Consider the following 27,624-nt stretch of genomic DNA (forward strand, 5'->3'; position numbering starts at 1 on the left):
TTCTGGTTGTTTTATTTGAAAACCCTAGGGTGTGTCCCCTTCCTCAGCACACCCATCCCTACCCTAACCCCAAGACGTGATGATGCCACACGCACACGAGGCTGTGAGCTGCACACGGAACACAGGGGTTGCGCTCACGACGACATGAAAAAATATACATTATATATAATACACCCGGGGCCCCTACAAGCCAGCCACAGCCGGGTCCTGTAGGAAGGGCAGGGGCTGGAGGACCTCAGGCACGGAGAGGAGGCGAGCGGGCCAGGAGGAGAAGCAGGGATCCCCAGAAGGAAATGGAGAGAGGCGGGCTCCTAAGAGAACAGGGGAGGCCCGGCTGGGGGTCTGCTGGGGGGCTCCGTGACGGGAGAGTAGGCAAGGGCAGGGTACAGGGTTTCCTCCAGTCCCCCCTACAACCCATACAGCGCGTGGCCGGCGTGGGGAGAGACAGACAGGGGTGAGCGAAGGGGCCGGCTGCCAGCCAAGGTCTGCCCCCGGGGGGGAGGAGGAACCCAGAGGCTCGGAGGGGGTTGGGCTGGGGGAGGGGGGAGGGGGCGGGCTCCGGTAGGGCCACGGGGTTCTGAGATTAAAGGATGACTCTTCCAAGAGCTGCTCCCTCTGGGTCTCTCTTCTCTCAGCGTGTCCTCCTCTCTCTTCGGGGGGGTGTCTGTCTCACCAGGGCGGAATCCTCTCTCTGTCTGGGGAGGGGTGGAGGCCTTAGTAGCGGTGTGGGGGGGTCTCGATGATGCGTCTCTCGTCGCTGCTGGGCGAGTCGGCTGCCTCGGAGTCGCTGCTGTCCTCGTCCTCCTGCTGGCTACCCGCAGCGCCCGCCATGGAGGCCTGCCGGCTCTGGTAGGACTGGGGGAGGCAGGGAGAGGGCGAGCTCAGCGGGAGTCCGCACGCTGGGAGCGCGCCCCAGCTGCGCCCCGACGCTGCCGACACGCCCCTCCCCCCCACCCCGCGCACCTCCATGGGGTTCACGATAATGGTGAGAGCTGAGTCATCCCAGAAGAGGTCGGGATCCTTGGGGTCACTGGAGGCCCCCGGGGGCCCGCCGGCCCCCGAGACGCGGCGGTGCAGCGAGTGGATGCGCACGAGGCCCAGGACGACCATGAGCACCAGGAAGCCCACGCACACCACGATGATGAGGGTCGCCGCGCTCGGGACCACTGCGGGGAGAGCCAGGCGCACCTGAGCAGACTCCGCTCAGGGGCGGAGTCGGGGGTCTGGGCAGAGGGAGTCCCCGAGCAGAAGGCAGGGTCCATGATGGCCCAGAAGAGGGGTCTGCCCTGCAGAAGCTGGAGGAAAAGTAGAGCTCCACCCGGGGACGGGCAGAGATGGGGAGGGACAGAGAGCCTGAGGGAGGGAGATCGGCAAAGCAGGCAAGGGCAGGGGAGGAGAAGGGCTCCCAGCCCAACGCTGGCCTGAGCAGCCCTGTTCTCAGCGCACAGAGGGCAAGGCCTGGTCCCTGCAGGGTCCTCCTGCCTGTGCCTTCCCCAGGGACCACGTAGTCCAGGAAGGAGGTGCCCAGAGCCCAGTGGGGAAAGGAGAGAGGCGGCCACACAGGCTTGACCGTGCAAGAGGAGAGAATGTTCTCCTGCATCGTAAGAGGAGAAGCAAGCTCCAAGCGCGGCCTGGCACCCAAGCTGGGGACAGGTCCAGGGCACAGAGAGCAGCCCCTTCACGCCTCCCAGCCTCCCATCTCCTTGCGGGCTCGAGCCTCCTGGACACCTGGGGCCCCTGCTCCCCTCGGGGTACACCCACCTCCCCCTCGGCCCTGTCAAGCCTCTGGGCCCGCAGCCACACAGGCTCGGGGGCGTGGACTCTGAAGGGCAGTGAGACGCAGAAGGGCGCGTGGACCCTCACTCAGACCTTAGAGCTGATGGCAGGAAAGCAGACGTGCAGGCGCAGGTACGCTCCCGGGAAGAGCGTGTGGGCGCCCAGCTGGACCGGGCTCACCGTGCCCCGCACCCGCACCGGGCCTCTGCCGGCCTGCACAACTGCCCACACCAGCCACCTGGAGACCTGCTCGCACGGCAGCATAGAAGGGACGCACCTGAGGGTCTCCACCAAGGCAAAGGAGAGCCACACGTGCAGTGCCACCCAGCTCCCCGCCAGCTGGGCAGACCAGGAGACCCCCTGCAGGAAAGCGTAAATGCCACAGACCTGGGCCCTGAGGGCCACAGAGCCAACAGCCGAGAGCACAGCCTTGCCCACCTCCTGTACACACACACACACACAGGGCCCCCAGGGGCAGCTGGGCCACTGCACAGCACATGGGTGCGCACCCCTGCCTGCCGTGTAGGCACAGCAGCTTACTAACCACAGAGGCTGCATGAGGCCCACAGCCTCACGGGACCCTGGGCAGTCCCGTTACTGAGGGACTATTAATGCATGCGTCACACACACACGCACGCACACACGCACACGAATTTACCCACAGCCTCTAAGACTCACATGTTGAAAGACAGAGCAGAGCGCAGGGAAGCACACAGCACAGGAGCTCCCCACCCCTGCGGCACACCCATCCTCCGGCAGCATACACACACACACTGCCACGTGCTCCAGAGCCAACCAGGTGTGGGAGCACCCCCTGCCTGAGCAGCCATACTAGCCTCACAGCTCCCTGAGGCCGCCCTGATGATGCTCTGCCAGGTCGGTCCCCAGCCTGACCTGACCCATAGCCCACCTGGGGCCAACGAGAGCTGACTCTGCTGAGCAGGCCAGGTGGGCTCCCGGGCACCGGCTCTGGGGAGAGACAGGCCTGGCTGGATGAGAATTTCTCAACTGTCTGGGGATGGGGGAAGAGACGGGGGAGGCAGAGTTGCCCTTTCTGCTCCTCTGTAGGCAACAGCCCCTCCCGGGTCTCCGTGTCAGTGGGCAAGCTCTGAGGGCAGTGACCTCTCCAGCAGAATGCCCCTGTAGCTAAGCCCAGGCTCTAGAAGGAGTAGAAACCCCTCCTCAGGGTGGAGGCCATAGCAGGTGAACTTGCTCTAGGGGCACAGTGACAACAAGCCAAAGCTTCTGTTTTGTGCCTTAATCAAATGCATTTGTTCCTCTGAGCCCCTGGCCTGGTGAAGGAAGTGACAAGTTGACTGCCAGGAATAAGAAATGACCACAAGAAAGACAAAATGCAGACCCTCTATCTGCAGGCAGACAAGTATGGTTAATTAGTTTCTAATCAGCCAGGAGGCCAGGGAGATGGGAGGATTTTTACATTAGTTACATTACATTACATTAGACAAAAATCAAGAGTTTAGGAAGTACCATCAACCTTTCTTTCTACATTAGACCCAAGCAGTTGATTCTGGCCTTGAATGACCTCCAAGGACAATACGAAGGGGTGTTTTAGTTTTAGCCAGTGGCCCGTGTGAAACTCCTGGCTCCGTGTGATTGTGAGACAGGGTTGAAGCCCTGTCCACAGCTCCACATGGAGCCCCCTTTCTGAAGAGCCTAGAGAGAAACGTCCTTCTGCTCTGAGTCCCCGGGCTTCTCCTGAAGCACTGGTTGGTCCCATCATAGGACTTTCCTAACTGCTCAGCTTTCCTTCTGCTTCAGCTACAAGGAAGCTCAGAGTCCAAATTCTGGCCATTCTAGCAACGTCGCAGCATCTCACAGCAGGTATTTTATGAACTGACTTATTCCTTGGCTTCATCGTCTTCTTTCCTCATTGTCCTTTCCTCCTCACTTCCAATTTCATTTTCTATTTGTATCCTATTGCACTGCAGGCCTTTCCACAAAGCCTCAGATACATGTAGGTAACAAACCGGGAAACGGTTCCAAACTTGGCTGCACGTTGGAATCACCTGCGGATCTTTAAAAACCCCTGATACCTGGCTCCCGACCCCAGACGTTCTGATTGAACTGGTTTGGGTATGGCCTAGGCACCAAGCGTTTTTACTGTTCCCCAGGCGACTGTGATGTGCATCAACGTTTGGGAAGACTGGATAAATGTCTTCATCACTCATCTTACCCTTCTCAGACAGCCTCATTCTCCCTAAACACAACTCCCCATACCACCCACCCATCCTCAGTTCTCACCCACCCTCATTCTCCCTCACTTCCATCTACCCTTCTACCCTTCAAGGTCCAAGCTCAAGGTCTGAATGCACCACCGGACCTTCCCTGGCTCACTGTCCTGGTTCACACTGATCTCTCTTTCCTCGTGCACTTAGGAGCTTCAGAGAAATGAAGCCCCTGTCTCGTTGGAGGGAATTCTATCTTTTACTCTTCTGCATGGTCAGAGTAATTTGAAATTGCAAAACCACAATCCAGTAACTCCACTCTTGGGGCTGGGAGGGAGGGGAAAGGGAGAGAACACCTTGAAGAGTCAGGAAGGGTACATAGAACAGGTTTGATGAAATGGATCTCCTGATAAGCTGAGGAGATGTCAATCACCAAGGCCCTCAGGTGAACTATGAACCCTGTGTCCTACTCTGGCCAAAATCAGGGGAAAAGGCAAAAGCAAGCTGCCGCTCTCAGCTGGGATCTCAGAGCAAGCAGAGAAAACAAGGATGAGAGTCTTACCGAGCCCAGCAGCAATGCCAACCTGGATGCGCCTTGAGCCTAACCTGAGTGGCAGAACCCAGTATCCAACCCCGAAGAGGCTGAGTGGGATAATTCCCAAGGAAAGAACTGGAGGAAGAGCTAGAGAGTTATGGCCCCAAAAGCCTATTTAACAAAGACAGGTTTAGTTCACTCACACACCTCTAAAGATCATGTGAAGCTTCCTAGAACCTTTGCAACTTGGTTACGCCTTATACTCCTTCTCACACCTATTTCCATCTGCTTTGCTGTAGGAATCACAGGAAGAACACTTAAAAAGGCATCTGCAGTTGTTTTCAGAGAGAGCAAGGATGAAGGGAGCCAGTCCCAGGGAAAGGGAAACACAAGAGACAGTGCAGTGGTGGCCACTGCCCAAGGAGAGGAAAACCGACTGAATTCCGGGGATACCAGGGAGCTAGCCTCGGTCAAAGATATACTGGGAAGCCCTAAGGAGCTCCCCCAAATTAGGTGCAACTATAAAGTAACGAGACTTTTTTTTTTTAAAGCATCAAACATAAATGGATGGCATAGAGAGCGATGGTTAGAGCACGGGCTCTGGAATCCTGCTGCCTGGATTCGAATCCTGGCTCCACCATGTTTTAGCTGTGTGACCTTGGATAAGGTACTTAACCTCTCTGGGCCTCCATTTCTTTGCCTTTAGAGGGGATAATTCTAGTACTTATTCCATCTGTTGTCTGTAATGATTCACTGGGTTAATAGGTGTAAAGCCCACAGGCAGGGTGCCTGGCACACCGATGTGTTCATTATTCTTCCAATTACACGGGTGATGTGCGAGTGTCCTTTCAGGGTAGGGTTCAGTGACCATGACCTTCCAAGAGAGCATTTTTGGAACTCTTTAGGGAATTGCCTTCAGAGCCTGAGATACGCCTCTTGACTTTTTTAAAAAGTGACAAATCTCTGCCCTTTGAGAGTTGGTTTTATGTTTACAAACACAGAATGCTATCCAGAGCCAACTCTGACAAAAGTGGATGCTGAAGTTGGGTAATACTGAACTGGGCCAAAAGCGAGGTGTGTACCAAGAGGAACAAAAATAAATGCATCTCATAAAATGACTTTGAAAGCAATTCTAAAAAGAGATTCCAAAAATCACTTCCAGCAACGTCAGAATCATTGCAGTTTTTAACAATGGGAGAGAAGACTCATTTTAGAATATTAGGTGTAAATATTAGGTTACAAAATAGTTCGATCCCAAGTTTGTTAAAAGAAAAAAGAAACAGGCACAGACAAAAGCTGGCACATAATAACACCGTATTAACAATGGTCAATTGTGGTAGAATTATGGCTGACTTTTCTTCTTTATACTTATAGTTTCTAGTTTTTCTATAATTAAGTAACTCTTAAATTGTGGATTAAAAATTGCATCGTTAGTAAACAGTCATGGCCAGGGAATGAGATTGCTTTGAGGGCAGCGCTCCAGCTGGATGTAATACTTGGCGTGTTTGCATATTTTGTTTTAGAAACAGTCTTATGACTTTATGGATAGCACATAATTACACATGCAATAGCACCAACTTTCTCCTTGAGGATAGGAACTGTATCTATCCTATAAACTTTGTATTCTTAATTGTATTGTGGACAGTGCTAGTACACAGTAGGTGCTTAATACATACTTGGTAGCTTCACTGTTGAGGACCCCTAGGTCCAGGGCTAACTTGATATTGTTGGGAGAGGGCAGCAGGAACAACAAAGGCTAAACCCACACTGACCACGATCCCAGGCATGAGTGCCCCTGTGATGACCCAAGGCTCAGACTCTCCACTAGGCAAAGTGAATGATCTGGGGGATAAAGGGATTGGATCACAGCCGTCAACTAAGTCAAGTTCCACAGGGAACAGAATCCATGGCTCCACCCCCTTCCTCCCCCCACCCCCATCCCCACGGCCCAGTGGTGGCGGGGAGGATGCCTTGTGCCCACCCACTCCCTCCACCCACCCGCCCGGCTGGACCCACGCAGCCTTACGTACTGGAGTTCCGGTGGGAGCTGGCCAGACTGTGTCCAGCCATCTCAGGCGGGGGCTGGTGACCTCGGTGCAGGAACTGCTGGGAACTGAGCATGTGGCTGGGGTGAGTGACCCGGTTCACGCTGTGCAGGACGCTGACCTGGGGCGAGGGTGGGCTCAGTGGGCACGCTTGCTTCTCCCCGCCCCTCCTCCACCCTCCGAGGGCCCAGCTCTCCCCCCCGCCCCCCAGCTTCCCCTTCTTCTCCAGCCACCGCCGGGGCCAGGAGTCCCCTGGGCTGCAATTTCCATCCCCACGCACCAGCAGGTTCAGTCCACCCGACCCCGGCTCCTCGCCAGCAGGGTTGGCTGTGGAAGGAAGGGGACTCTGGGTACCTCCACGACGAATTCATTGCTGGAGTAACGCCCGTTCATTTCTGAGCAGGAAAGCCGGAACTTCCTGGCATAGAGGGCAGCCCCGCGTCGCAGCCGGTAACGAGCCAGCCTCAGGATCTCTTCATACACAGTGATGCCCTCCACCCCTGGCGACCAGGAGGCAGCTCAGGGCAGGAGCCAGCCAAGGGGCCTGGAGTCTCTCTCCCAGACTCCCACCAGCTGCCACCCTTCAACAGGGGTGCGACCCGAGTTCTCAGATGGAGAGACGCTCCCCTGCATCCCCACCAGCTCCGACTGACTGGGATAGAGTAACCGAGGCTCCATTTCTGCCTCCGCCCTCCTCTGAGAGCTGGGAGGAGGGATGGAGAGAAGGAAATAGGAACACCCTGCAGGACAGAGGGAGGTGGCAGCGGGGTGGGGGAAACGGAGAAGTTCTCGGTGAGGCTCTGGAAGGGAACGGAAACAGGAAGGGACTGACCGCCTCATCTTCTACTCTCCCTGATGGAGGGTCCTTCAGAGAGGAGGAGGCTTCCCTGGGAAGCTACCAAAAAATCATTACCACCAGACATTAAGAGATGAGCACTTGACTTCAAGCTATGCTGTGTCCATGAGATTAGTGAGACGCAAGACAGAGAAGAGGGCGATACCAAATGGCTAGAGGATTAGAAAGCTACTCAGAGGACTTCCCTGGTGGCACAGTAGTTAAGAATCCGCCTGCCAATGCAGGGGACACGCTTCGATCCCTGGTCCAGGAAGACCCCACATGCCGCAGAGCAACTAAGCCCGTGCGCCACAACTACTGAGCCTGCGCTCTAGAGCCCGTGAGCCACAGCTACTGAGCCCGCGAGCCACAGCTACCAAAGCCCGCGTGCCTACAGCCCGTGCTCTAGAACCTGTGCTCCACAACAAGAGAAGCCACCACAATGAGAAGCCTGCACACCGCAACGAAGAGTAGCCCCGGCTCGCCACAACTAGAGAAAGCCCGCGCGCAGCAACAATGAAGACCCAACACAGCCAAAATAAATAAATAACTTAAAAAAAAAAGAAAGCTACTCAGAGACTGAGCCAAAGAAGAGTGGAGACCAAAGCGAAGGTGAGCTGGGCTGGAGAGAGAAGCTGGGAAAGAACCATCAGAGCCTAAACCCCAGCCACCACCTCTAGGGACAATCTGGAAGCCAGAGGGCATTCCAGGCAGGGAAGGTGCAAGGGGGCACTTGGCCACATCCCTGAGCCCGGAAGGAGGACCCTCTGAGTTTCCCAGAGACTTGACCATGGGGAGGGGCGCACCCAAGGAAAGAGGACAGGTTCTCGGGCCCCACTGACCGGCAATGGTGAGGTAGGCAGACGTGTTGGTGAGCTCCAAGCCTCGCTGCTGCAAGGACGCCACGTCCAAGAGCAGGCTTTCCCGCTCGGGGTCCAGGTCATCCCCCACCAGAGAAATCTCACAGCCATCCAGGTTGTGCACGATCTCATCCGACATGCGTGTGTCTGTCACTGGACGGGAGGCAGTCAGGAGCTGGGTCAGAGCTGAAGGGCCCACCTCATGGCCACGCTTCCTCCCCTTCTGGGGTCATCCCCTGAGAGCTGCCAGCATCATTGTCAAAAACATCACTACCCATCAACCTTCTGACACCCGGGGGTCTCCCGCTGGCTCTCGTTCCTAACAGTCAGTGGTTCTAGCAACGTGAATGAGGGGTGATGTCGCTCTCATGGCCAGCCCCAGATCTTTTCCTTCACTCTGGTTCCAGACACGGACCCCTTCTCTGGACACTATCACTCCTTGAGGTCATCCTCACCTGTGCCCTGCCAACTCTCATCCTTTTTGGCCTCCACCTGGTGAGAAATGGAGCAAGTGATTTGAAGATCAGGGAACAAAGGGACCCCCTCGGGTCCCTCGAAGTCCACAGCTGGGAGGGCAAAATGAGCAGTGCCACTCAGCAGGATCTGAGGGGCATCAGGCTGGAGCACCACCACGTAGCCCTCCACGTCGGGGATGGAGACACAGGATTCTTCGCTGAAGCACCTATATGAGAAGAGGGAGAGAGGCAGCCTGTGACCCCATCACTCCCTCCCTTATAATCTATATTCTGACCACCACTCTGGGCCTCCACCTCTACAGAGAGCACCCCGTGTCAGGGAGGGAAAGGGGCATAGTGTCTCTGCACGACCATCACCCCCATAGCAAAACTGGAGGGGGAGATACCCTTTCCAGGGAGGATACCACTGCAGGGAAGGGCCGGGGGCAGAAGGTTAGGCAACCCTGACCTTTGGGGATGATGACATCACCAACGCCCCACCCCAAGACCGTGGAACATCTATCAAACAGTATTTTACAAACTGAACTTACAGAAATATATATACATACATAGTTCTTCACCCAAGATGTTAAAAAAGAAAAAAAGTGTGTTCAGTACAATATCCGGTAGATACGTGTCAAAAAATATTCAACAGGGCTTCCCTGGTGGCGCAGTGGTTGAGAGACCACCTGCCGATGCAGGGGACACGGGTTCGTGCCCCGGTCTGGGAAGATCCCACATGCCGCAGAGTGGCTGGGCCCATGAGCCATGGCCGCTGGGCCTGTGCGTCCGGAGCCTGTGCTCCGCAACGGGAGAGGCCACAACAGTGAGAGGCCCACGTACCGGAAAAAAAAAAAAAAAGTATTCAACAGGGCTTCCCTGGTGGCGCAGTGGTTGAGAGTCCACCTGCCGATGCAGGGGACATGGGTTCGTGCCCCGGTCCGGGAAGATCCCACGTGCCGTGGAGTGGCTGGGCCCGTGAGCCATGGCCACTGGGCCTGTGCGTCCGGAGCCTGTGCTCCACGACGGGAGAGGCCACAACAGTGAGAGGCCCGTGTACCGAAAAAAAAAAAAAAAAACGAAAAAATATTCAACAACAAAAGTGGGGTGGGGGTGGGGAGCATATCAAAGGATGCGCTCAAAACTATAATTCAAAAAGATTCATACATCCCTATGCTCATAGCAGCACTATTCACAATAGCCAAGACATGGAAGCCACCTAACTGTCCATTGACAGATGAATGGATAAAGAAGATGTGGTACATATAAACAATGGAATATTACTCAGCCATCAAAAAGAACAAAATAATGTCATTTGCAGCAACATGGATGCAACTAGAGATTATCCTACTAAGTGAAATAAGTCAGAAAGAGAAAGACAAATATCATATGATATCACTTATATGTGGAATCTAAAATATGACACGAACCTATCTATGAAACAGAAACAGAATCACGGACGTAGAGCACAGACTGGTGGTCCCCAAGGGGGAGGGGGTTGGGAGAGGGATGGAGTGGGAGGCTGGGGTGAGCAGATGTAAGCTTTTATACATAGAATGGATAAACAACAAGGTCCTACTGTATAGCACAGGGAACTATAGTCAATGTCCTATGATAAATCATAATGGAAAAGAATATTAAAAAAGAACATATATATATATATGTATAACTGAATCATGCTGTACAGCAGAAATTACAACAACACTGTAAACCAACTATACGTGAATTAAAAAAAAAAAAAAGGATGTCCTCCTGCTTGGAGTGTCTTCAATTCATCCCCTCCAGTATCAGAGAAACACATTTCAGTAGGTGAGCTAATCTGACCATCTTGGACCTGCATCTACCATCCCATGAAGCCTCACTGATCCTGGTGCCAGACAAACCCTCCCTAGAGGACTGAGCCAGCCCAAACCAACAATAGCACAGCAGCTTGGGGAACACGCTCCCAGGATTGCCTCCAGCCAGTCAATAATTCTCAGAGTGCTTGCTGCTTTGTGAAGCACTTTGTCCACATTCTTTCATTTAACCTTCTTTGGCTGCTGTTGCAATAGGGATAAGAAACCAAAGCTCACGGGTCAAGCATCTTGGCCACATAAGAAATATGTGTCCCGGACCAGGCTTGAAACCATTCTTCTCATTCCAAGTCCATGATTCTTCCACTAAACCACAGCCACCATGTGGGTTTGCATTAGTCCAATTTATTTGTAAACAAGTGCCCCCTTGGAAGTCCCTGGTGGTCCAGTGGTTAGGACGTGGCGCTTTCACTGCCCTGGACCCAGGTTCAATCCCTGGTCAAGGAACTAAGATCCTGCAAGGTGCACGGCACGGCCAAAAAAAAAGGAAGTGCCCCTTGAACAAGCAGTCTTCACAGGGGAGGTGGTAATTCCAGAGCAGGGCCTGTGGTGCATACACCTGGGCTAACAGAAATGATTTTGTTGAGAGGACTATCACACGTATTACCGAGCAGGCCCAGCTTGACTACTGTAGCCAGAGGGAGAAGGTGTAACCTCAGCGGATACCATGAACGCAGAGCCCCTGAAGGTACCAAACCCACAGTTTGCTGAGCTCCTGTGCCATAAAGCGCAGGGCCTGAGACAGTCTGCAGAGTCGTCCAGCGAGACCCGGATCAAAGCCTCTTGGAAAACAACCCCAGCTAACTCTGGAAACACAGACACCAACAGACACTCCCACTGTGATGGGTGATCCAAAGGGGACCCAAAAGGTACTAGGGGGCTGATCCAGACCCGAAGGACACTAATGAACTGGTCAAGAGATTAGAAATGGCACGCAAACCTTAAAACAAGAGCCAACATGGTCACCATCACATGAATGGAACAAACACAAACCCACGAGAGTTCAGAGTGGGAGAGGTTGTTTCTGGCTAGGATGGGAGTGGGGCGCTTGACAAGGGAGGGTAAGAATAATCAAGAGAAGTAGCAAGTGAGCTAGCCTTTGGAGGAGGGCAGAAAGTTGACCCTAGAGTGGAGGGTGAGGAATACACGAAGGGGGGTAGAGGAACGTGAGGCAGGAAACGCTGGGCCAGACGGTCACGGGCTTTGAGCGCAAGTTTTGTGCAGTGGGCAGGAGGGAACCGTGGATGTCTTCTTCAGCAGGGAAGTGTGAGGGTGGACATTCTGATTCCAGATCACTAACCTAGCCTCTGGGTACAAACTGAACTGAAGTTAGAATACTAGAGATCGTCCACTAGTTAGGAGGCTAGAGCAATAGGCCAGATGAGAGGTAATGAGTGCTGCTGGAGATGGGAAAAGAGGAGACAGATGCCAGACATGGGCGCAGAGCGGGATCTAGGTGACCTGGTAACCGATGGGGTGTGGAGGATACAGACGGAGGAATCAAAGGCGATTCAGAAGCTGCAAGCCGGGGTAACTGCAAGGACAGAGACCCCATTACAGAAGCAGAGAATTCAGGGAGAGGGGCTAGTTCAGGCATCGAAGTTCATTATTAAGCTTTAGCTCGTTTATCTGAGATGCTGGCAGAACTTCTAGAGGGAGGTTACAACAAGCAGGAAGAAATTCAAGAGCTAGGGAAAGAGAACAAAGCTAGAGAAAAAGATGTGGTAGCCAGATGAGCTTTCCAAGAATCCAAAAGATTAAAAAAAAAAAAAAACAACTTAGGGGAAACCTGCATTGACTGAATGGCTGCATAAATCTGGCTTTAAATGGACAGAGGTCCAAGCACTGAACACTGGAAGCTAGGGAAGCCACATGGACCAGGGCAAGGATATGCATCACAGGAAGGAAGGTGCCGCTGGGTATCTGTCTCTCCCTGTTTCTCTCTCTCTCACACACACACACACACACACACACACACACACACACCTCTATTATTTTCTCCTTCAACTCAAGGAAGTGTTAGGGTAGCACTAACCACGTGGTAGCCCTAAAATGGAGAAATGAGACTTCTCTCCTTCTTAACCTCATAAAGGAAAAAGGCCCCTTCCCTCTACTGAAGGACCAACGTCAGGTTCCCAGTCCTTGGATAAGCCTCTTCCCTGGGCAGGAAAGAGGTTGGAGGAATTCAGATAAGCCAGTCAACAAAGAGGGTGTCAACTCCCCCCTTGTGGGGTTGCCCCATGCAGAGCTCCACCCTAAGCCAGAAGACAGAGCTCTCCCTCTGACGTGGCTCCTGAGCCTACAAAGGGGATGAGGCCATTCCTTGGTCCCTGAGGGATGAAGTCCTTCATACCTTCGTAGCTGGGTGAGAGCCCTCTAACAGCTAGAGTTCTGACTAGAACACGGTGGGGCGCACCCTCAGCGTAGATCTGCACCCAAGTGACCTCATCTGCTGTGGCCTTCAGCTCCCCACAAGAACCACACCATGGACCAGCAGCCCAGTTCCCCAAAGCCTTGTCCCTGCCTTCCAAAGCTCTGGGAGGTCTGACAATCATGCCCAGTCACTGTCCAGGGCTCAGAGCCCTCTCCTCTCCAAACCCACCCATGCCAGGATAGGGACAAGTCAGAGATGTTTCTCTTCAGATAGCTTTTGGAGAGACTGAGGCGGAGCAGGGGAGAAGGGAACACAGGAATCCTGACCCTTACATTATGTGATCCACCCACTGGATGGCAGGAGCTCCTAAAAACTGCCCCATAAACATAATACGGGGTGAAAATGCCTTTGTATAATAATAGCCAGTGTTCACAGAACAGGCACTTTGCTGGGCATTGGATCTGGATTCTATCATTTACCCTCACAACATTTCCATGAGTTAGATTCTATTGTTATCCCTGCTCTATGGCATTTTCTCACTGCTAAAAAGCTAGTAAGGGGTTTCCCTGGTGGCGGAGTAGTTAAGAATCCGCCTGCCAATGCCCGGGACATGTGTTCGAGCCCTGGTCTGGGAAGATCCCACAAGCCGCAGAACAACTAAGCCCGTATACCCCAACTACTGAGCCTGTGCTCTAGAGCCCACGAGCTACAGCTACTGAGCCCGCGTGCCACAACTACTGAAGCCCGCGCACCACAACTACTGAAGCCTGCGTGCCTAGAGCCCGTGCTCCACAACAAGAGAAGCCACTGCAATGAGAAGCCCGCGCACCGCAATAAAGAGTAGCCCCCACTCGCCACAACTAGAGAAAACCCGCGCACAGCAACGAAGACCCAATGCGGCCAAAAATAAATAAATAAATTGATTTTTAAAAAGCTAGTAAGTAAAAGACTCTGTGTCCATAACTGTTATGCTTTCATGACCTCTCAATCTGTATTTTTAAATACCTAATATACTTAAACCTTGAAGTAATGCACAATTTTTCATTTAAAGAATTCAGAATCCTTCACTTAGAACTCAAAAGTCAGCAAACTTTTTCTATGAAGGGCCAGACAGTAAATATTTTCGACCTTTTGTACCAGTCTCTGTCCCAGCTACTCAGCCCTGCCATCATAGGGTGAAAGCAGCTCATTTCCATAAACAATATGCAAATGAGCAGCAGGCCAGATTTGATCCTGGGGCCATAGGCTGTCAATCCCCAGACTTAGATCATCCTGTTTGATCTTGCAAGAGCTTGATGAATCAAGCAACTAGAGGTCTTTGCCCAAGGTCATCCAGAGAATTAGTACTGAGTCAGAATGTGTCAGGTCTCCTGGCTCCCAATCCAGTACCCTCTTCCGTCCCACTTTACATATCAGCACAGAGACACAGAGATTAAAACCCCCCAAATCCTGGAGGTGTGCTTCAGTGGGAAGAGTCATGACTCTTTATTGGAAAATCTGAGTCTGGTCCACACTCTTCTCCCAGCATTGCTGTGTCAATTGGGAAGGTCAGTTTTTCATCCCTAAAACGAGGGAGGTGTGCCTAGCCACTGATGGTGCCTAAGGCCAAGGAGTCCTGACACTGTCTGGCTCTGTTCCGTGACTTGCCCGCCCACCCAACACTCACTTGACGGCAGTGGTGAGGCGCAGGGGTCTGACGCCGGGCGTGGCAAAGCGCAGAGTGTTCATGTAAGCCACATGCTGCAGGGCATGGTTGAAGGTCTCCACATCATCCCCCTCCAGGGTGAGCAGGGACTGCGAGGGGTTCACGTGGACCTGGGCCCCAGACACAGACAGGGCTGAGAGCAGGACCAGAGGCGGGAGAGGAAGGGAGCAGCGGTGGGGGTGGGGAAGGGCGGGGTCAGGGGGCATGCCTGGAGGGAGGGGGCTAGAGGAAGGGGCGATACCTTCATGCCTTTGCCCAGGCTCTCGAAATCCCTATAGTCCAGCCCCTCCCGACATGCATAGAGGCACTCGATGACCTCACGGCTCTCCAGGCGACCTGAGCGCACGCTGAAACCAGCCAGGTAGCCGTGGAAGTAGTGGTGGATCGGCAAGGGGTCTCCTAGGGCAGGAACACAGGGGCGGACCAGAGGTGAGAGGAGACACAAGGAGAGCGGGCTGAGAGAAAGAGCAGCAGGCTGGAGAAGGAAGACGGGAAGGAGCCAGGTGGAAGCCAAAAGAAGAAAAGATGGATGAGCGGCAAGGGAGGCGAAGGGAAGATGGAACAAGGCAGAGCGAGAAGACAGGATAAAACCGGGGGTGGGCGGGGCGGGGGGGAGGGGGAGGGGGGGACGGAGGGCGAAAAATAGAAGCCACAGAAAGGAGAAAAGCTTCCGGCAGAGGCAAAAGGAGAAGGAAGGCAGGACCAAAGGGAGGAAACAGGAGACTCAAGGCAGAAAACGAGGAGGGTGCGCGAGGGGGTCTTCACGGTGCATGCGGGGAGCACCGGGAAGGATGCGCGTGAGCTTCAGGGATGCCCAGCTCTCCCGGCCGCGTGGCTGCCTCCTGCTCTCTGCGCTCTGCCACGCGGAAAGCCAGCACGAGAACCCTCGACTTCACTCCGTGGGCAGCAAAGGACACCGGCGCCCAGCCGGGCTCCATCTGGCCGCCCTCTCCCGGGCGAGCCCGCCTGGCTGCGGTGCTCGGAGGCTCTGCCCCCTGGTGGTGGGAGAGGCGGTGAACGGTGAGGCCGGGTAGGACCCTGCGGACGCGGGAGCCGGAGCCCTAAGCTGAGATGCTAGCTCTCCGGCCTCCAGATCTCACACCCAAGTACCTGCTGTGGCGTCCGTACTGTTGTCGCCTCCCTTTTCCTTCTCTTTGTTCTTCTCCTCTGGGGGAGAAAAAGTGCCAGTGAGCTCAGGGATGTGTGGCCAGATTGACAGAGAGGACGGGGAGGTGTTCCAGGCGTTGCCCCTGCCCATGTAGGACTTGAACCTCTCTGCTGAATCCCAACCCTTCTTTTGTCATGTCTGAGATTATCTCAGGCCTCTGTTATAGACAAACTCCAAATATGCTACACAAGGGCTCTGGTACAACGCACACACACACACATGCATAGATACACTGTACACACAAACCAGATACATCACATACGTACACCCACCACATATGCAAATACACCACCCACCACACACACACAAACACTCCACATACACACCACACACACACACACACACACACACCCTCCCAGAAGGAAAAAATGAAAGAAACAGCTTAAGAGTTAGAAGGTTGCTGACCCTCTGCAGGGTTACTGTCCTCCAGTAGGGGAATGGGCTGTGGAATCATCATCACTGGGATGTTACAAAGTGGGAAGTGACTGAAGTTACAGAAAGAAAGATGCTGGTGATGCCTGAGCAGGAAATTCCTCCAAGTCAGAGGTGATGACCAGTCCAACAGGAAGGAGACCTGAGGGGCTGTGGTCTCCTCCCCAAGAGATCTCTCCCAGCCTCCCTGCCCAACTTCAGGGCGATGAGCGCATGAGGTCATGAGCTCCTCCATCAGCCACTGGAGGCCCCAACCATGAGCACCTCCATGGAGAAGCTCAGCAGGACTTACCGGTCCAGCAGGCCCCAATCATGAGCGCAGGCTCCCTTCGGGGCGGGTGGATGAGACCATTGTCGTGGATGAGGGCAGGGTCGAAAGAGATGCCATCGGCATAGAGCGTGACCGTGGGGAACTCGAGGTTCAAGGCATAGTGGTGCCACTCGTCATCGCAGACCTGGGGGGCGGGGAAGGGCAGGAACCTGTCAGTCACATCATCCCCAGGGAACGAACACAAGCCTGGGAGGCAGGGGACAGTCCCTCATAGTCCCTGTCCTATCAACAGGTCCTACTAGTGAATTGCTGCCCACCCAGCTAAAGGAATAATATCCTTGCCCAGAATCTATCAGGCTCCAACCTCGTACCTAAAATTCCACTCTGCAGGTAAACCTTTAAAAGCATCAATATCCCTGGGCTTCCCTGGTGGCGCAGTGCTTGATAGTCCGCCTGCCGATGCAGGGGACACGGGTTCGTGCCCCGGTCCGGGAAGATCCCACATGCCGCGGAGCGGCTGGGCCCTTGGGCCATGGCCGCTGAGCCTGCGGGTCTGGAGCCTGTGCTCCTCAACGGGAGAGGCCACAACGGTGAGAGGCCCGCGTACCGCAAAAAAAAAAGCATCAACATTCCTAAGAGGAGTACGACACTGTCCATCAGCAGGTGCTGTCCATCCCGAGTCCAAACAGAACTAAAAGCTGTGGGTTTCTGTGCCGTTTCTCCATCTCCATTGCCACCCAATCATTCAAGTCCCCAGTCTCTCTCTGGTACAACAGTCTCGTCTGAGCACTTACACGCTTAGGTGTCTCCGATACCTTCCTCCCATAGTTGCCAAAGGGATCTTCTTTTTTTTTTTTTTAATCTTTAAATCACTACTGAATTTAATGTTGTCAAACTTAGTATTCATTAACAGCTCATTACATTTGAAAAGACTGGATTCTCCTCACTTCACAAATGTTCCCAAATATAAATGACAATTGTTGTAAAATATAGCTAATTGCAAATTAAATAAATTACTTGTAACCAAATCTTTTCTGAAGCAAAATTAGAAAAATCCTTCCTATTTTTGCAACAAAAAAAAATTTTTTTTTTTTTTGGCTGCGTTGGGTCTTTGTTGCTGCGTGCGGGCTTTCTCTAGTTGCGGCGAGCGGGGGCTACTCTTCGTTGCAGTGCGTGGGCTTATTGCGGTGGCTTCTCTTCTTGAGGAGCACTGGCTCTAGGCGCATGGGCTTCACTAGTTGCAGCTCTCGGACTCAGTAGGTGTGGCTCACAGGCTCTAGAGCACAGGCTCAGTAGTTGTGGCACACGGGCTTAATTGCTCTGCAGCATGTGGGATCTTCCCGGACCAGGGATCGAACCCATGTCCCCTGCATTGGCAGGCAGATTCTTAACCACCACGCCACCAGGGAAGTCCCAAAAATTTATAGTTAATTTGAGAAATACATCCCAAATTTGGTGGAGCAGCACCTTCAAAATTTAAGATTTTTTTTTAATTGGACTGTAGTTGATTTACAATGTTGTGTTAGTTTCAGGTGTACAGCAAAGTGAATCAGTTATACATATACATATACAAACGGATCTTCTTACAATGTAAATCTGATCAGGTCATGTCCCTGCTGTAAACCCTTCAAAAGATTTCTCATAGGACAAAATCCAAATGACCCCAACTAACAAAGTCCACCATACACCTGATCACTGTCCAGCTCTCCAACCTCAAATCCAGTCTCTGCCCTTGTTCACTGTGCTCTAACTCCCTGGTCCTCTTTCCATGCTTGCAACAGGTTGATCCCTTTGCTGCCTCAGGGCCTTTGCATCTGCTTTTCCCTCTGCCTGGAACTCTCTCTCACAGCTCTGTCTCATCCTTCAGGATGAGCTTACATTTCACTTCTATCAGACCTTCCCTGAATTCCAATCTAAAGTGAGTTCCCTTCTCCTTGCCTCCTATTCTCTACCTCAGTCCCTTGCTTCTTCTTTCACAGCATTTATCACAATTCATCATGTTTATATGTCTGCTTACCTTTTAAAAATCTATCTCCTCAACTAAAATGTAAGCTCCATGAAGGCAGAGATTTTGTTCCGCCTTAGACCCCATTGTATCCCCAGAATCTAACAGAATGGTAGGGAATTGGCATTTACTAAATCTTTGTTGAATAAATAAGGGTAAATAAAAGAAAAATAGAAAGAGGAATGTTACCAGTATTAGCAACGTGGGAGAAAGATCCAGAAGAAGCAAATGTCAGAATATCTCTTTAAAAGAGTGCCACAACAGGACAGGAATAAAGATGCAGCCATAGAGAAGAGACTTGAGGACACAAGGAGGGGGAAGGGTAAGCTGGGACAAAGCGAGAGAGTAGCATGGACATATATACACTACCAAATGTAAAATAGATAGCTAGTGGGAAGCAGTCACATAGCACAGGGAGATCAGCTCGGTGGTTTGTGACCACCTAGAGGGGTGAGATAGGGAGGGTGGGATGGAGACGCAGGAGGGAGGAGATATGGGGATATATGTATATGTATAGCTGATTCACTTTGTTATGAAGCAGAAACTAACACACCATTGTAAAGCAATTATACTCCAATAAAGATGTCAGAAAAGATAAAAAATAAATTAAAAAATAAAAAAAAGAGTGCCACAAAAAGCAGAAGCTTTTGGAGACAGCCCTCAATTATCCAGTTTGTGGGTTTTCGTTCCCCTTTCTCTCTCTTCCACTTCCTGCCTTTTTTCAGCCATTTCCTTACTCAGCCACTCCACCGGGGCTTACAAGAAAAACAGAAGGAGATGGAAACACAATTCACCCCCACGGTCCTTGTGGTCAGCTTGGAGAATGAACAAAGAAGAGGCTGCAACTGTTGGCTCAAGAGATTTTTCTTTTCTTTTCTTTTCTTTTTTTTGGCCCATTTAAATTTATTCCTCATAACCATGAAAATAGTGAGAATTTATATACATATATGTGTATATATATATGTGCATGGATATATAAATATACAAACACACACACACATGTATATACTGCTTTTTAGTCTATAAAGGTCTATTACATCATTTAATCCTACAACAACCCTGGGATACAGAATTCTTATTATCCTCATCTCATAGGTAAAAAAAAAACTGAGTTGTAAACATATTAACCAAGATTTCATGGCTTGGAAGTTCCCCTAGCGGGACTCAAACCTAATCTATTTCCTCAGATTACTTATTTCCTCAATTACAACATGCTAACTGCTTGAGAGTCAGGGATCTGCACTGGTAAGGTTCTAGATATGAAACAGATGAAAGAAAACAAGAGGGGAAAGATGGTTGGTCAGGTGTGGTGTTCGTAGTCATTTGTTCCCTACTTCCTTTTAATCCAGGAGTGCTTTCTGCAAGAGACAAGCCTTGGAAAAAGAGAACAAGACAACGGAGCCAGGGCGGGGGGTGGGGGGGCGCGCAGGGAGGTGTAAACATAGTCAGGAACTGAAAGTGGAGATTGAAAGAAGGGACACAGAGCAACCCAGAAAATGCCCACCCCTGCCCTAGGACCTCCTCCCCTGAAAGCAAGTTACATGCACCCAGCTTTCCCAGCAGCCTGGCTCCAGCCTCACCTGCTCCAGCTTCCAGAGGAACTTGACTGGCCGGGCACTCTCCAGCAGAGGCCAGTAGAGGAAGGCAATTCTGCAGCCGTGGACGGTCAGCGAGTAGTGAGAGAAGCCGTCCTCTGAGGGCAGAGGATGGGGACAGAGGTCAAACACAAAGCATGGGCAAGAACAGCTTCAAAGCACCAGGAGGGAGGGGATGCCGGATCCTCTTCATCCCTTCAGGTTCTCTCTCTCTCTCTCTCTCTCTCTCTCTCTCTGTCTGTCTCACACACACACACACACACACACACAGAGTCCAGTGTCGGGCTTCTCTTGGGCACTCTGACTGGCTGAGGGGGGACACTGGCCAGCCTGACCCCACCCAGATCTTTACTGGTCCTTTGCTTAATACAAACATCACGGGCAACACTCCTTTTCAGGTCAAGAGAGATGAGCTCCGAGAAGAGGCAGAAATGAAAGAGCAGGTCAAGGCTCAGCCCCTCAAGAGGGCTGTGCTACTGACATAGAGGGAAGAGGGGTCCTGGGAGCTGGAGCCCACTAGCCCTTAAAGAAGGAGGATGGGGTGGTGGAAGAGGAAGAATGGGGCACAGCATTACTCAGGCTCTTCCACTGCGACAGGGGGCTTTAAGGGGAGCAGGCCTGGGGGGGCAGTCTACTACACGGTGGATGCAGGGTGATCAGGCAGCTGCAAATGGGAAGGGCGGTGAGCAGTTCCATCACTCGGAGAGCGGTAGGATCTCAGCTTGTCATGTTGGGAGTAAATCACAGCAATACGAAACTAGCACTGCTATCTTACAGATGAAGACAGAGGAGTGACCCATCCACAGTCACAGACCGGACAGTGACAGAGGCAGGACAAGAAGCCAGTCTCTCCACACTCAGACGGGTGCCCTAAGGAAGGCTCACCATTTGGGACAGTGTTACACACGATGGTTTCCTCTTCCTTCTTGCCCTTGTTGGGAGTTACACCGTGCTTCATCCAGAAGGACAGGGTAAAATGGTCACTGAGGCTGTCCTGGGGCCCGGAGCCCAGCCCAGCAGTGCCACCCAGTGGCACCTGCACAGCTTGGGTGCCGTTGAACCAGTAGATAAGGCTGCTGTCCTGGCTGTAGTGCACCGAGAGGCCCGCCGTCCAGTTGGCATTGGGGCCAGGCATGGGCAGCAGATCCACCTCCCCAGGGGCCGCGCCTGCCGGAGCCCCAGAAGGCACAGGTGTCAGAGCGGAGAGGCAGCAGATGGGGAACAGGATGCAGGCAGGGAGAGAGGGACAAGAAAAGATTTGCTACAGCTACTTTCACCGCCTCTTCTGGCCTTTCAGAGATGAGAAAGGAATGGCTAGGAATAGCTCTACAGTGACCTCAACTCCAACTCTTCATCTCTCCCTGCCATTGTCCCATAATGTATCTGGTGCCTTTCTTGGGCCACAATTATGCATCTTTGCCAACCACATATTTATGTGCTCTTTGGACCACAAGAGATAACCACATGCGGCAGATATATACATCTATGGATGGGCAAAGGGAGATATAAGACAGATTCATTATTTCTGTTTCCGTTTTTGGCCATAACGCACGGCTTACAGGATCTTAGTTCCCAGATCAGGGATTGAACCTGCTCCCTCTGCAATGCGAGCGCAGAGTCCTATCCACTGGACCGCCAGGGAATTCCCAAGACAGATTATTAAGAAAGAGGCAGGGGAGTTTCAGGCAGAGGCTGGGGGTAGGGGGCACAGGGGACAGGCCCGGGGAGCCAAGGGGGACACACCCACCACAGAGTTTCCGCAGTGCCCTCTCTGAGTAGTTGTCACGGTCACAGCCCTTAGCCACATGGTTGGTCTGCAGCTCTATGGTGGCCTGAATGTTCCAGAGAGGTTCATCACAGGTCTCCAGGCGGATACCAGGGAACAAAGCCAAGCTCCCAGCGCCTGGTGCATATTCAATCCTTTTGTTCCAGCCTGCAGGGGTGAGAGGGAGATGGCAGTGGAGACGGAGATGGGTAAGGCAGCCCCTCCTATCCATTCTGCTCTGGCCACATCCACGGACAGTCTCGGGCTCCTATGAAAATAGCCAGCCAGGGTAGGCAGCTACAAGCCTTCCCCAAATATCCCTCCCCTGACTCCTAGCCTAGCCCCTGTGGTTGTCAGAAGGGATGCAAAGGGAGACCAAGGTGAAAGATGGGTTACAAGACAGGTCCCAGAGCGGAGCTCTTCACCTTGCCAGCTGGGTTTACAGGTGGGCTTCACCTGGATCTCCACCTCAGCGTCATCCACCGCCCGCTTTTTCCCGCAGTCATAAGCCGTCACCGTAAACTTGTAGAGCTTCTCGCCACTGTACTGCAGCTTCTCCGTGTTCTCAATGTTCCCTGGGGTGGGGGTGGGGGATGGAGAGGGTCAGGAGCACTAGAGAAAGTCTGGGGAGGCCAGGGAGGACTTGTGAGCTAATAGGGCAGCAGGTGAATTAGACAGCGGGAAGCTGGGAGGAAGGAATCTAGGGAAGGAGGCTCCACATCTGGGAAGGACGGCGAGGAATGAGGATGTGAGGGGCAAGAGTGGAGGGCACAGCCCCGAGATGTCCTGAGGGACGCGGGCGCCCAGGGCTGAGCAGCTGGGGTGGCAGGGGCTCACCGTCGTTGTCGATGAGGAAGGGGGTGTTGGGCGTGAGGATCTCGTAGTAGCAGATTTGGCTGTACTGGGGGGAGCAGTCGCCATCGATGGCCTCCACCCGCAGGATGCGGTCGTACAGCTTCCCCTCGGTCACGGCCGCGCGGTACAGCCGCTCCACAAACACTGGGGCAAACTCATTCACGTCATTGACCCGCACGTGCACGGTGGCCCTGCAGGTGCCAGAGCGGGAGGAGGACGAGGAAAAGTCAGCCACAAGTAGGAGTCCAGACACGGAAGCAGAGCAGGCAGGACCAGCAGGTCCTGGAGCCTGGGGCAGCGGGCACGCTCATCCCCCCAGCCAGGGCACCAGACACAGCGAGGGACAGGCACCACCGGGGAAAGGGTGACTGATGTACGGGGTGAGGAACGACCCCAGGGGATACCAGCGGCCGATTTTGATAACTTCTATACAGAATGCTATAGGTTGGGGACAGCCACACGAGACAGAGGATTCTGTGTCCAGCAGGTTGTTCCTTCATGAGAGTCAAATCCAATGGGACAATCAAGGAAGATGCAGGGACTTCCCTGGTGGTGCAGTGGTTAAGAATCCACCTGCCAATGCAGGGGACACGGGTTCGAGCCCTGGTCCGGGAAAATCCCACGTGCCGCGGAGCAACTAAGCCCGTGTGCCACAACTACTGAGCCTGCGCTCTAGAGCCCGCGAGCCACAACTACTGAAGCCCACGTGCCTAGACCCCATGCTCCGCAACGAGAAGCCACCGTGATGAGAAGCCAGCGCACCACAACGAAGAGTAGACCCCCCGCTCGCTGCAATTAGAGAAAGCCCGCGTGCAGCAACCAAGACCCAAGGCAGCCAAAAATAAATAAATAAATAAATAAACCTTCTTAAAGAAGAAAAGGAAGATGCAGAATAAAAACCAAATTAAAAGCAACCCTATTCAGGGAAGTGGCATTTGTACCAGAGTCACAAGTCATCTGACGTGTGCAGTGAGCAAGCCGGCCGTGCCCCCTCCCCCACCCAGGCCCCCAGCGGGGCAAGCAGAGGCTGGGGAGGGGCTAAGCCCTTCGTGCTGAGCCCTGCCCCCAGCCCAGATCCTGGCACCCAAGGCCCAGAGGCAAGGGCCCTGTCTCCAAATGGGAAACTGAGTCATCACAAGGAGTGGTTTATCTCTAGTGCCTCGTAGTGGCCCAGGAGTCCTGACCGCCCATCTTCCTCCCATTCTCAAAGGAGAAGTGAGCTGGGAACAGATGTCGGAGCCCTGGGCCCCAGCCTTCTTCCTGCCGTAGCCAGCTCCTGCCCACCCTCACCCGCGGCTGTGTGTGTGCATGTTCTGTGTGTGAGTGTGGCACACACTGCAGACGGCCGGACAGTCGGAGGAATCTGGGTGTGTGCTGAATGTACCATCTTCTTCCTCGTTCTCTCAGCATCCTGACTCCGGGTATTGAGCCCTTTCAGTGTCAGGCACTGCAGTGCCTGCTTTTTATACAAACCATCTCCTTTCACCTTCACAGTAACCTGAAGAAGTAGGCATCACCATCACCCCATTTTACAGACACGGAAAAGCAAATCCAGAAAGGCTAAGAAGTTGCCCAAGGTCGTAAGAGGCAGAACTGAGATTAGATCCCCCTGAGTTCTACCACATGCTTCCGTCCCCTTGGCTGAAGGCTCCCGGACGACAAGGCCCCGTCCCTAAACCCCAGGAACAGAGAGGGGAGGGGGTAGATAGTCAGTGACCGCGAGGACAGAGGATGGTGAGGGGCCTGGGAGGAGGTGGGGGGCCTGCAGCAGAGGGCAGGGGACAGGAGCGTCCTCACTTGTGGGACTTCTTGGTGTTGGCCCCGTCGGGGCCCTCGCCGCAGTCATAGGCCTGGATGGTGAAGGTGTGTTCCTTCTGGGCCTCGCAGTCCACGGGTTCCTTAGCCCGGATCAGCCCTTCTCCTGTCGCCTTGTCCAGGATCACAGCCTCAAAGGGCACTCCAGACCCATGCAGCCGGAAGCCACAGATCTCGCCTGGCCAGAGAGGGAGGGAAGGACGCAGCTCCTGCACCACCTCCAGGGTCTCCTTCCCACACTCGCCAACGCCCCTCAGGCTCCCACTTCACCTCTCCTTCCAAATCCCTGTCCCTTCTCTTGCACATGGAAAAGCATTAATTACCAGACATTCAGCTCCAACCCCAGCTTCCCTGAGCGGCAACCTCTCAGAACCCCCAGGTCTGAGATCTGGCAAACTCTGACTGCGTTGACCCCCACCTGCCCACGTCCGCCTCTCTGGCCCCCTTTATTTTACCGCCTTGCCGTGGCCCGTTTCCTCCTGGAGTCTGCTTCTTCCTCTCCCCCCACGTCCTCACTGCGCTCCCTCCCAGGACCTCCCCTCTCCTCCCTTGCCCCTGCCGTCCCGCCCACTTCTCTCTGTCCTACCCGCCCACCTCTGCCCCAACCCCGTTTACCTGCGTAGCGCAGGGGGGCATCCTTGTCCAAAGCAAAGAGGGGTGGGTTGAGCAGAACCGCGTTGTCGTTCTCCATGACGATGCCCTGGTATTCCGCCTCGATCCACGGCTTGTGCTTGTTGGCTGCCCCACCCAGGGAGAGGAGAGGAAGCGCCCTGTGAGCTGGCCCTCCACCTCCAGACAACACACTCCAGCATCACCACCCTGTCCAGCCCCTGCAGAAGCACCTGCAGGAGAAAGGACTGAGGACGAGAAACCAGCCATGAAAGGAGTCAGAGGGTCTGCGGGAGGTCACAGGAGAGACAGTTTCCATGGCCACAGCCTGCCCTGGGGGGAGGGGGACTGCCATGTCCCCTGGGAAACCTGGTCAGAAGATGGAGACTCTCTTGAGGGATTTCAAGAGCTAGAGTGTAGACACTGGGCCTTCAGGGAGCAGTGGTGGGCCATCAGAAGGCCCTGGAAAAGGGAAGAGATAGATTAAGGGCAGAGTTGAGATTAGGAAAAGCAGACTAGAAGCTTCCTGGGGTCCTGATTGTTTATCATCTCCACCACCACCACCCCATTTCAATCCTGATCCCTTCTTCTCCCGGCCAAGCCCCATCCTAAGGCCATTCTCCCAGAGGAGAGGGAAGAGGAGAAAAGAGAGAAGGGAAAATCTATAGGCCGGAGGGAGGAGGACAGAGAGGGCCAGGGATGCAGCAGAGGAATCAATGCCGAACGACTGGGCCCAGCAGAGCCGACATCCTCGGGGATTCTCGGACTGGCCTAGAAACACGACAAATCCTCTCCCTGCTTCTCACCCTCACACCCAGAGAACACACTCATAACCAACACGGCCCTATGTCCCCCAGAAGGCCACCAAACCCCACACTCCATGAGCCCCACTCTTACACAGACTCATGGCTGAGTCCTAATTCTTGCCTACCCCACCCCTCTTCCCTTCAGCCACCAGCCAATCCACGATGGATGTGGGACTCACTCAGCCTCCAGATCTCCCCATCTGCTACCAGACTCAACTCAATCACGTCTCCTCCCCAGGACCGATCTCCCACCAGCCTGGTGAGGGTCTCCCTTCCCCTCACCAACGCCAACCTCCACTGCCTGCTCTATTGAATCCCATCAAGCCAAAGCACATCCACGATGGCCCATCAGCGAGACCTGGGCAGAGGAAGACATATCATCAGAGGGAAACTGAGTCTCCAAAAGGAAATTCATCCCCAGTATGTCATGGTGACCAAGACATCCTGATTTCCATTCTTTCTTCCAGTGACATCCCCCAAAGCCTTCTGGTATCTGAATGCCGGCCCCCTCCTCGCCGAGGACCCACCATAACCCCCTTCTCTAGTGGCGGAGGAGAAAGCCACAAGATGGTGCCCAGAAGGCAGCACAGGAAGTGGCAGGAGGCTCAGAAGCCGGCTGAGGTCAGAGATTGAGCCGAGGATGGAGGGGCTGCGCACAGCTCACGCCCCACCCTGCCCTTCTGCTGCCTTCCTCTTGGCCCCCGACTGTCTCCTTGTGTCCATCTCCTCTCACTGACTCCTGGGCTCCCTGTCTTTTCCCTCCTGGACTCTCCCCCTCCCCCTCTCCTCAACTGTTCTTCCTGATTTCCCTTTCATTCCTCTCTCTCTTTTTTTTTTTTTGGCCTCCACCTTGACCCTGGTCCACCCCCTTCTCATCCCCCGCCACACCTCATCTCCCTTCTCCCTTCTCCTCTCACCACTCATTTAGCACTCCAGGACACCCACCTCTGCCCTTCCCTGCCCGTCTCCACCTACCTGAGCCCTCGGCCCCCACCCCCTCCCTCCCTCCCTCCCTCCTGGTCCCTCGGACGGCCTCACCCAGCTGAATTTATCTGTTGTCTGCAGAGAGGGCAGCTCTGGTAACCCTCAGCCCAGCTGTATGCAGACGGAAGGTTATGGATGCAGAGGAACACGCCAAAACATACGTGCTCCGAATTGCTGAGCTGCAGGGGACAGTTTCTCCCCAGGATGGGATGGAGAGGAACCAGATGGATGTGCCACACACCCTCAGCCCCGGCACACCCCGGTGAAAACGGAGACCCGCCCAGAGATGTGTATCGCCCCTCAGGGGCAAGTCCTTCTGAGACCTGAGATGGCTCCAGGAGGGAGAAATTGGGGGAGGGGGAGAGAGAGACCCCAGGATGGGAATGGGGACCAAATGGGAGCAAGAGAAGCACATGGGTAGAGATGGACCAGAGAGGAGGATGTGGGAAGGGGGGTGCGAGGGAGAAGAGAAGGGGGCAGGTCTGAGAAAACGGATGGGAAGGGGGGGTGGTCTGAAGAACCACCTGTCATGTGCCAGGGAGCCTTAAGGGCTCCTGCCCACCCCGACCACCACCACCCCCGCCCTGCCTGAGACCCCTCCTTCAGTGCCCCCGCCCCCCGCCTCACTCACCTTTGTTGCAGGAGCTGGACGGGAGCAGGGAGCCGAGCAAGAGGAACAACAGCAGGAGGGTCAT

At 53.8% G+C, this 27,624-nt stretch overlaps 1 protein-coding gene across 1 annotated transcript; it reads right to left on the reverse strand.

Annotated features, from left to right (window-relative positions):
- Nucleotides 1–714: 714 nt before the first annotated feature.
- CLSTN3 (calsyntenin 3) lies at nucleotides 715–27,624 on the reverse strand (the record flags this gene model as incomplete). Its single annotated transcript, XM_079715729.1, has 18 exons — nucleotides 715–855; nucleotides 964–1,166; nucleotides 6,528–6,663; nucleotides 6,897–7,042; nucleotides 8,220–8,390; nucleotides 8,693–8,919; nucleotides 14,586–14,734; nucleotides 14,866–15,023; nucleotides 15,735–15,791; nucleotides 16,517–16,679; nucleotides 20,081–20,193; nucleotides 20,981–21,262; nucleotides 21,843–22,028; nucleotides 22,286–22,435; nucleotides 22,698–22,906; nucleotides 24,513–24,708; nucleotides 25,146–25,268; nucleotides 27,561–27,624. The coding sequence occupies 18 exons, from the start codon at nucleotides 27,622–27,624 to the stop codon at nucleotides 715–717; spliced, it is 2,874 nt and encodes a 957-aa protein (XP_079571855.1).

Source organism: Hyperoodon ampullatus, assembly GCF_949752795.1.
Source record: "Hyperoodon ampullatus genome assembly, chromosome: 11".
NCBI lineage: Eukaryota > Metazoa > Chordata > Mammalia > Artiodactyla > Ziphiidae > Hyperoodon > Hyperoodon ampullatus.